This window comes from Notothenia coriiceps, unplaced genomic scaffold (assembly GCF_000735185.1).
Source record: "Notothenia coriiceps isolate Sejong01 unplaced genomic scaffold, NC01 NC01_scaffold00037244, whole genome shotgun sequence".
NCBI classification, from domain to species: Eukaryota; Metazoa; Chordata; class Actinopteri; order Perciformes; family Nototheniidae; genus Notothenia; species Notothenia coriiceps.
Window position 1 is genome coordinate 11,608,340 of NW_011369945.1, and position 9,362 is coordinate 11,617,701.

The window sequence follows — 9,362 nt, forward strand, 5'->3', positions numbered from 1 at the left end:
CTTTGCATCCTACGTAAAAACCTGTCTGTTCTACCTTGTGACCCCCCTTTATGACGACGTAAAACTTAACAGGGCTATCAGGTGGTAATTGGTGGAAATTTCAGGGAAGAGCAGGAGCAGTTTGCTTTTGATTTATATGTAAAGCAATATCATTATTTCCGCTCTCTTCACTCCAGAAGAGCGATCTCCCTGTGTCTCTCTGTGTGCGGGGGGCGGGGCCTAACAGACATGCTGCAGCGAATCAGAGATCTGCCGGGGACGGAGCGGAGCGTTCAGAGAGTATAGAGACACATTTTGACTAAAAGTTGACTAAAATGTCATTTTTCATCGATTAAAAGTTTGACTAAAACGTTTTGAGTTTTCGTCGACTAAAACTAGACTAAAACTACGAAGGATAGGAATGACTAAAATGTGACTAAAACTAATAACCATTTTCGTCTAAAGACTAAATCAAAAACAGCTGCCAAAATTAACACTGGTGTGAGGACTAAACTTTCATTTATTTGTAATGAAGAAATCCTATTGGCTCTCTTTATTTTGAACTATCTTTTTGTTTATTACTTATTTGTCTTGCTTTATTGCCCTGGTTGTTGGTGCAGAACCTCCGGCAAAAGCAGCCTGAGAGCAGAGTGTGTGTCCAGGTCCACACTTGTTAAATTGGAAAGCCAGACTCAGGAAGTTGTTCATTGCAGAGGATCTGAGAAGTGAAGTGTGAGGCTTCCAGCAGGGAAAGTCCATTTTTTTTTTTTAAACTTTCTCCTCTTAAGAGAAAGGCTGCCGGGTGAAGTGGAGCGTGTGGGGTTAGAGGAGGGAGGCATAAAACCACAGGTTGAGAGAAGTAGGATTACTGTATTTCTCAGTAAGGAAAAGAAAAGTGTGCGCTGTCAAAGCTTTGTAAAATCATAGAAAGCCATGTTTTGAAGTTTAGGAAAAACCTTCCTTTAAACTTGTCCCCTTCCTAAATCAAGTATCGGATAGGGTTTCCCGAGTGGAGATGAGAAGGTGTAAGAGAGGGACGGAAAATATGTATCAGGTCTTTTTTGATTCTGCCTAAATTATTTTGTATTCATATGAGGAAAACAGAGAGAGAAATCGAGAGGCGAGATTCTCTCACATGAATACAAAACAGTGGAGCTGCAATCAAGACTCCTGTTGGGAGTCTTCAGTCTATGTGTGGATGAAGACGATAAATAAGTAACTATGTGAGGGGGTGTATTGATGTGTAGAACAGAGATGTCGACGAAACTTCCAACTGCCTGCTTTTCACCACTAATTGAGAATGTGTGTATAAAGCCTACCGTATGTTCGGAGCTAACCTCATCCATATGTGTGGCTTCTGTGGGCCTGTCCCTGTGGGTTCATCTATCAGGGAGACACATCCAAGTGAAGACACCAAGCACAGCAGACAGATCAGCCAACACATGGGGGCGTTGTGTCGACACTTGAACCGTCTTGTCCAGTTCTTGTACGGCAAAGGCACATGATGTAATGCCGTGTAAGCCATTCAGATAAAAGGACAGCCGCTATTATTTTTAGGCAGGAAAAGGGGGGAAATTGTAAAGTGAATCAGTGAGATTAAAGTAGAGGTTAAAGAACACACACACACACACACACACACACACACACACACACACACACACACACGAAATACATTATATAACATTGTCTTTTGGGGTGAGCCAACCCAGTAAAATATATGTGCATATTTATGTAAGACTGAAGGCAATATTTATGTGATGGAGCATGACAGATGTGCGCTGCATTGCATTGGGAAAGTGCTATGTGTGGCTCCTAAGGCTGATCCACCTTAACAAAGTTTCCGTAAGCGATGTTGTTGCTGCTAGCTTTCGGGAGCTGCTTCATTTTACCCGCAGGTGGTCTTGACAAAGTAGCATGTTTTCACCGACAAATAAATAGTTTACACACTGCACCACAAGCTTACTGACACACACACACACACATTTTCTCCCATGACGTTCCATGGACTGAACGGAGGGGATTTTTTCGGGGGGTTGTGGTAAATTGGTAGTTTAATCAAATAAAAAAATACTAATTCGCCATCACACGCTATCTCTCTTTTTGTCTATTTATCTTAACCTCCTTCACTAGTGTTGAACAAACAACCCGGGCACTGAGTTACAACTTTAGAAAAATATCTTTAAAATATATTTTTTTAAAAGTGCTTGAACCTGTGGGCATGTACCGTGTAGCCTACCTCCCTCCTTTGATCTTTGTAGCATTAACCACTGACTGTTCTATCGCTGAAATGGCTCATTACCTCCCTTAACCTCTCGATTGCTTTTTTATTGTTATGATATCTTCATGTCTGTATTCCTCTCTCTGCCTCCCACATATATTCCGTATCCATCCATAACTCCCGGCAAACCAGTTGTGGGCTTTTCAGATGTCTACAGTCAATCTGCACATCTCCTGGTTTCTTACAAACTTGCAGCGGTTTAATTTGTTTGCTACCTTAGGCTGCACCATTTGATACACAAGGAATCCCAGGGCTAATGCATTGCAAATTCGTCTCAATAATGAATTGCGTGGGTAGGATCAAAGGCATGGATACAGAGCATAGTACCTTGCAGAGGAATGCCGGGGACCCAGAGGTGCTGAAGGCACTAATGAACCAAAACTAGCAATCAGGAGGGACCGAGGAATGTCAGATGTGCTAGCTATGGGATGGCACTCACACACAAATAGATCCATGCAGAGAATCAAACAGAACGGTGCACATTTTTAGAAACGACATGGCAAAGTGAAGAAAATAAAGTATACAGTGCTATCTGATAGTATTATGTAGATGTGTTTTTCATATTGGATTTAACATAAAACATGTGCCAGAGCTAGAATGAGTTAGTGTTGGAGTGTGTTGAGTTAAAAGCCTCGCATGATATTACCAGGGCATATACAATTCTGCTGCAGTCTGTTAAAAGTTATTGAATATGATCACTATCATGTACGTTTATTATGAATGACTTCCTATCCCCTAACATTGGCGAATTATTATTTATAGAATGTTTATAAAAAGTGCCGGGATTCATAAATGTCACACATGCACCACTAGGATGGTCAAGTGATTATCTAGGAGAAGTTAATTCAATTTATGAGAAGAGAGATTATATCCCTCCTACTTGAACCATCTATTGTGCTCATCGCCTCCTCACATGCTCCTTCATGTACACGTGCATTTATGGATTAATCAGTACCCTCCTTCACAGCACTGTTCCCACATGTACCTAGGCTTACACACTTATTTCATTAGTTTACAGCTCTGCTTTATGACAGTGCATGAACACCATTGATATTCCAAACACGTCCAACACACTGCTAGCTCCATGTTTGTGGTTTAGTAGCTTAATGGACGCAGAATGACACATACGGGGTTACAATGTCCATTTTCCACGAGGACAAAGTCTTGTTAAAATGTATCCTACAGTATGTACTAGATGTATCTGTCTATCTATCTATCTATCTATCTATCTATCTATCTATCTATCTATCTGCTCCTTTTACCCCTCACTACTCTGTCTCTCCGTCTCTGCAGGGCTGGTGTGTGACAGGGGGCGTGGCTGGTATACTCCTGGCTGCAGATGAAGCACACCTGTCCCCGCTCACATGATCAACCTGCTCTTTAAGAGCCTGGCTCTCACCTCACTTCTCTGCCAGAGAATTACATGCTGTTCCACGGTCCGGAGTGCCTTTCTGCAGCCTGGAGTCCGTTTTGTTCACTTCACAGTTTTTTGAGGAGCTTTTTTGAGTTTTCCCTCAGCTTTGTTTTTGGACTTACTGCAGCCAGCCAGCTCCCTGTCGTCAGTACCTGCCTTGGACTACCTTCCTTTATTAAACACATTGAAGCTTTATTTTTGTCAGTCTCTGCTTTGGGGTCCAAGTAGTATCCAAACGTCACACTATCCGTCTATCTATCTATATGTCTATCCATCTATATATCTATATGTCTATCTATCTATTTATCTATATGCGTATCTATCTACTGTATGTTCAAAAATGTTGAATTGCTTGCACACTGGACAAAGAAGATTGTCAGGGTCAGATGGCTGAAAAGACTCATTTTTGAATGGCCTTTCATGCTTTTAGGTTGTAAACATTTGCAAGCAATGTCATATTTTGTACATGGGAACTAGCACTATACAATGGTCCATCCAGACTGGCAACTGAAAGAGCATGCAAAAAGTTCAAATCAATAGCAAAAATCAAAACGTATTGCTAAAAGGAATTGAGAGCTTAGAATCAAAATATGTACATTATTAAAAAGGAGCAATTTATTGAATTAAATAAAGCACATTTCCAAACTTCAGAATAGAAATAGGAAGTTGGTCGAGGGTTAGCTCTATTGGAACAGGAGCCACAGGAATGGGCACATCAACAAACATTTGCATACATGAGTGAATGCACCGAATGAATACAAAACAGGCGCACGCAAGTGCACGCAGAGTCAATGGAGGAAGGCAAATAGTGACGGATGGAAGCAATTTTGAAGGAAATTGAAGCATGTAGCTAGTTATTCCTAAATTCCTATAACTTCAGACAATTTACGGATGCAGAACAAAACAATTTTTTTTTCTACAGTAGCTGTTACAATTGGGATAATAGGCTGATTGAGTATTGAGTATTATTCCCAGCGCAACCTTTTAGGAATCACTACCCTGCGGCATCTCAGGAACACATTAAGGAAATATTGGGGGATCCCGCAGGGCACGGTGTGGAAAAAGGACTGCTGCCACTACCCTAACCGTATGGAGAGAAATATCTTTGATCACAAAAAAAAAGGCAAGAATGGAAATAAATATGATGCTAGAGAATAACCTAAGTTTACATTTTCTAGAAAGCTATCATCAAAAACCTCATGCTAGACACAGGGTCTTGCAGGATTTTGCTTACTTGCATTAAATCAAATTCAAGAGTAAAGCATAGAACACACAATCATAGCCCAACACTTGACTTTCTTAAGGCTCTGAGGTGGCATTTCCCCTTACCCAGTAGTAACTCAACTATTGGCCAATAGCAGCTCGCTGAAGATTGATTACACAGCAGCCTGTGAAAGTGATGAATACAACTGCAAAAAGGAGGTCTAAATTGGAAGTATATTGAAAGGTGGTAGTTTGAAAGAAAGAAAGCCCAGGAAAAGAACAATGTAATCAGAAAACTAGAAAGGTACGAAGAAGGAAACAAAGAGTTGTTCAGACCTAATTGTGCTTCCAGAGGGGGCCTCGATCGTCCAGATGCAGTGCAGGTTGTGCTCATAGGGCGCTGGGTAGCCCGGAGACAGGATACGACCAGAAAGCTCGTTCTTGTTGGCGCCCCCACACTCCGCTGGAAAGAGGAACAGAGAGAGCGACAGATTAAGGAGCTGAGTAATCAATGCTAAGAGGAAAAGAAAAGGTGTAAAATAAGTAAAAGCTCATCAATGCTCTGAAAGTCAAATTAATAAACGGATACGGCAAGATTAACATACTTAACAGAAAGTGCATTATCCCACTTCCAGTAAAGTGCATCTCGCCGGTTTCCTCTCATCATTATTAATTATTGACATGGTATAGTCGAACGCTAAAGTTTGATGTGCGTCATCATCTTGTTTGCAATTTGAATGATAAGAGGGAGAGCAGCCAACTTAATATACTCTGTGCATCCTCTTGGCTCAGAGAAGACAATCCGGCAACTTTACAAATGACCTCGTCCTGTTACCTTTCAAAGCTGATGGACTGAAAAAAACATAACTTTCAATATGTTTAAAGAACTCATTTTCACTGATATGGATCAAATGTGTTGGGGTTAAAGGGACCCTAAGATGCTTTTATCGGGGTTTCCCTTTCCTGCTGCGTGGTATTTAGGTTTCTGTGCATGTAAATGGCCTGCAACGGCTAAAATCACAAATGTCCCTACAAACCCCCCGCCCTGTCTGAACACCTCCATGGGTCCCCTCAGTGGACTTCCGTAACATAATGACACTACATTGTAGCACTTGTGCTTCTATTGGTTAGCGCTAGGAGAGGGTTTGGTCAAATATGATGCCTAGGTTCCGGATGTGAGTGGAGGTTTGAACTGGGAAGCCGTCTATGTTGAGGGTGAAGTTATGGATAGGTGTGGTTAATGCTTCAATCTGGTGCACTTTGAGCAGAATCACTACTAGATCTAGGGGGTACAACTCTAAAACACCCATATGAAAAAGATCGGTTTACATTTTTAATAATCAAATAAGTATGGGAACATAACCAATAACCTAACATAGCCAATAACAAATTAATGTAACTTATTTTATTTGTGTTATTCTTTCATATCTTATTTGACCTAGTTAACATTTATTTATTTATGCATATTTTTTTATCTCTCCAGTTTTAAACGATATTTTTGGTTACTATCCTATAGTATACAAGAGGCTAAGAGGCGGGACATCTCTAAGCGGTTGACCAATCACAACAGAGCCGGCAAGCTAACCAATGAGCAGACTGGGCTCTGGTTTCAGACAGAGGGTGAAAAGAGGTGCAGCAGCACAGGCAGTATGAGAAAAATAAAGAGCTTTTTGAACATTAAAGGATGGAGACATGTCACAGTAGAGACGCTAAATATTAATATCAACCTGAAAATTAGTGTAATAAGGCCCCTTTCATGTGAGTTAAAGGCATTTTAGGGCTCAATCTATAAATATGTATACTCCAAGTATGTACAGAATAGATACATGTTTCTTATTTTGGAGGTGTCACTGATATTTACATCTGCTGAGCAACATGAGACTATGATCATACCGAAAGAGTGGAAGGCATCCGAGTATTGTCATTGAGATGCCTATGGGAGTGTTTGTGGCAGTAGTTATAGTGTTTGTAGACAATATGATGGTTCTAGTATCATATCACAGTTCAACAAGCCCCCCTGAGGAGCTCAACAGACATCAAACATGAGCTCCATCTCTCAAGATATTGACAATCATGCATCTCTGATACTAGAAAGCAAAATAAGGGGCCACAATATTTTCTCCGGAACAGTGGGAACAATGGAGATATCTTTTCAGCTTCAAGTAATACATTTCCATCAGAAAGGCTCTGTGACTGAAAAGCAATTGTCAGCCCCCCCTTCAATTACCCCCTCCTAATCTCATCCAAAAATTGAATGACATTTTTTTTTTTTTTCAACAACATTAGACTTAAAGTGTTTTTGTTAAGATTGTTGAAGTCATCTCATCGGACAAGAAGAGGGTAAAAGTATTCTACTTTCCTTTTTCTTCCGCTGAGAGGAAAATAGCTCTTTCAAACAGGGGAAAAATGGAGGTCAAGAAATCACGCTGATGATGATGATGGCTGTGAAATCAATCTGAGGAAAATAGACCCTGTGTTGAAATACGGCAACAGCAGAAAACACACACATGAACAGGCTGGCAAGAAACCAATTCAAGAACGAGCTAAGTGAACAAAACAGTGCTCACACACAAAGAGAAGATCACACCATCAGACAGACACAAGCTGTTCTTTCTCCGTAAACAATTTGTCACCTTTCATTTGATAAACATGCCTTTCCTTGCATGAGCAAATATTTCCTTGCTTTGTTTCTCTCTTTGCCCTCCTACTTCACACCCTTCGTCTCCCTAGGGCGTTGTGCATTTCAACTGCAATAATCACCAGAGCTGGCCTCTGATCGGTTTTCACACAATACAAAACACAGACTTGAAATAGAGTTTATGAAATAATTTAAATATTGGATTGTCCTCTCTTATGTCATTATTGGAAGGAAAGTACAAATGTGAAAATAATGAAAGGGAGAAGATGGAAGAGGTTTTAGTCTCTCTCTTCCAGCTTTTTCCCCTCTGTTATGCTTTTCTTGTTGAAAGAAACTCTTTTTTTATGGAGAGAGGAGTGAAGAGGGTGATCTATCACTGTGAGACAAAGCCATCTCTTTCCTCTTGCCTTATGACCTAAGAAACTACAGCTCAGCTACTCTACCCTTCAATCTATGTCTGCACATACACATTTGTACAAGTCAGCTTGGATTCTGCCTCTTCTTGTCCCACCATTTTCTCTGTACATTTCCCCACAAGACATACCGTATGTATCATTACACATATATCAAAGTTTTGATATATGGAAATAAAGCATGTGGCGCTTTACATATCAAACAGACACATACACACTTAATGATGGCTACAATAGGATGATCCATTTTGTTTTCAATACATATTGAATTGTAAATTCATTACTCCTGTTCTGGCTGCCTTACACTGGCTCCCTATAGAACACAGGATAGAATTTAAAATTCTTCTTCTCGCCTACAAAGCCCTTAATGGGCAGGCGCCATCTTACCTTAAAGAACTCATTATACCCTACTGTCCTACTAGGGCATTGCGTTCCAAGAATGCAGGGTTGTTGGTTGTTCCTAGAGTCTCTAAAAGTACAATGGGAGCCAGAGCCTTTTCTTATCAAGCTCCACTTTTGTGGAATCAGCTTCCAGTTTGTGTTCGGACGGCAGACACCCTATCCGTTTTTAAGAGTGCGCTTAAGACCTTCCTTTTTGATAAAGCTTATAGTTAGGGCTGATTAGATTCAGCCCCTAGTTTTGCTGATATAGGCTTAGACTGTCGGGGGACATCTTACTTCTTCCTTCTCTCTGTCTATACCTGTGTACTCTCATGTTCCGATTAACCCAGCTTCCCCAAATTTCTTTCTTTTTGGTGTCTATATACGCCGAGATCCGGAGTCATGGATGATCCTGCGGTCCTGTGTCATGGATCGCGAGTCCTGGATCTTGAGTCGTGGCTGTGGTCCTGGATCATAAGTCCTGGATGGATATCCTTGTGGATTCATCTTCTTATTATACACACATGCATTTCCAAACATTTGGACTACCTATGTTGCAAATGTATTATCTTTTCAATTTACACACGGCATCTATTGCACGTCTGTCCGTCCTGGGAGTTTGAAAAACTTTTCCCGGCCAGAGAGGCTTAAATAGCTGTTTGATTATATAAAATAGGTAATGAACAGACGATGTTTTATCTATCTAAAGAAAATCTAGATTGATCATACAATTTGATATAGTTTATCTTTTGGGAATACACTACATATTGTTATGGCCTGGTACTTGGTAGTACCCAAGAAACGCGAGAGAATCTTCACCTGAAACGGACTGATTGGTTGTATGTCGTTGTACAAAAAAGTACTCGAATACACAAATTAGACCATATAGAAGGACCAAAAAAAATTTAAACACCACATATCACGAATTGTCGATGATATCCTATCAAATTAACCTAAAATTAACAAATTATTCATAGCAGTTCCTTGTGAAGGGCCTCCTTTTGGGTGTCAAATTTCCCTTTACCTCTTTTTAGGTCCCTTCTTCGTTGTTCCTCC

General features: G+C 40.5%; 1 protein-coding gene across 1 annotated transcript in view; it reads right to left on the reverse strand.

Annotated features, from left to right (window-relative positions):
- The window catches only part of csmd2 (CUB and Sushi multiple domains 2), a 221,697-nt gene that overhangs the window by 131,431 nt on the left and 80,904 nt on the right, over positions 1–9,362 (reverse strand). Inside the window, exon 28 of the mRNA XM_010794261.1 lies at positions 5,211–5,337. Coding sequence (XP_010792563.1) covers positions 5,211–5,337 — 127 coding nt within the window. The remainder of the gene's footprint in view (positions 1–5,210; positions 5,338–9,362) is intronic.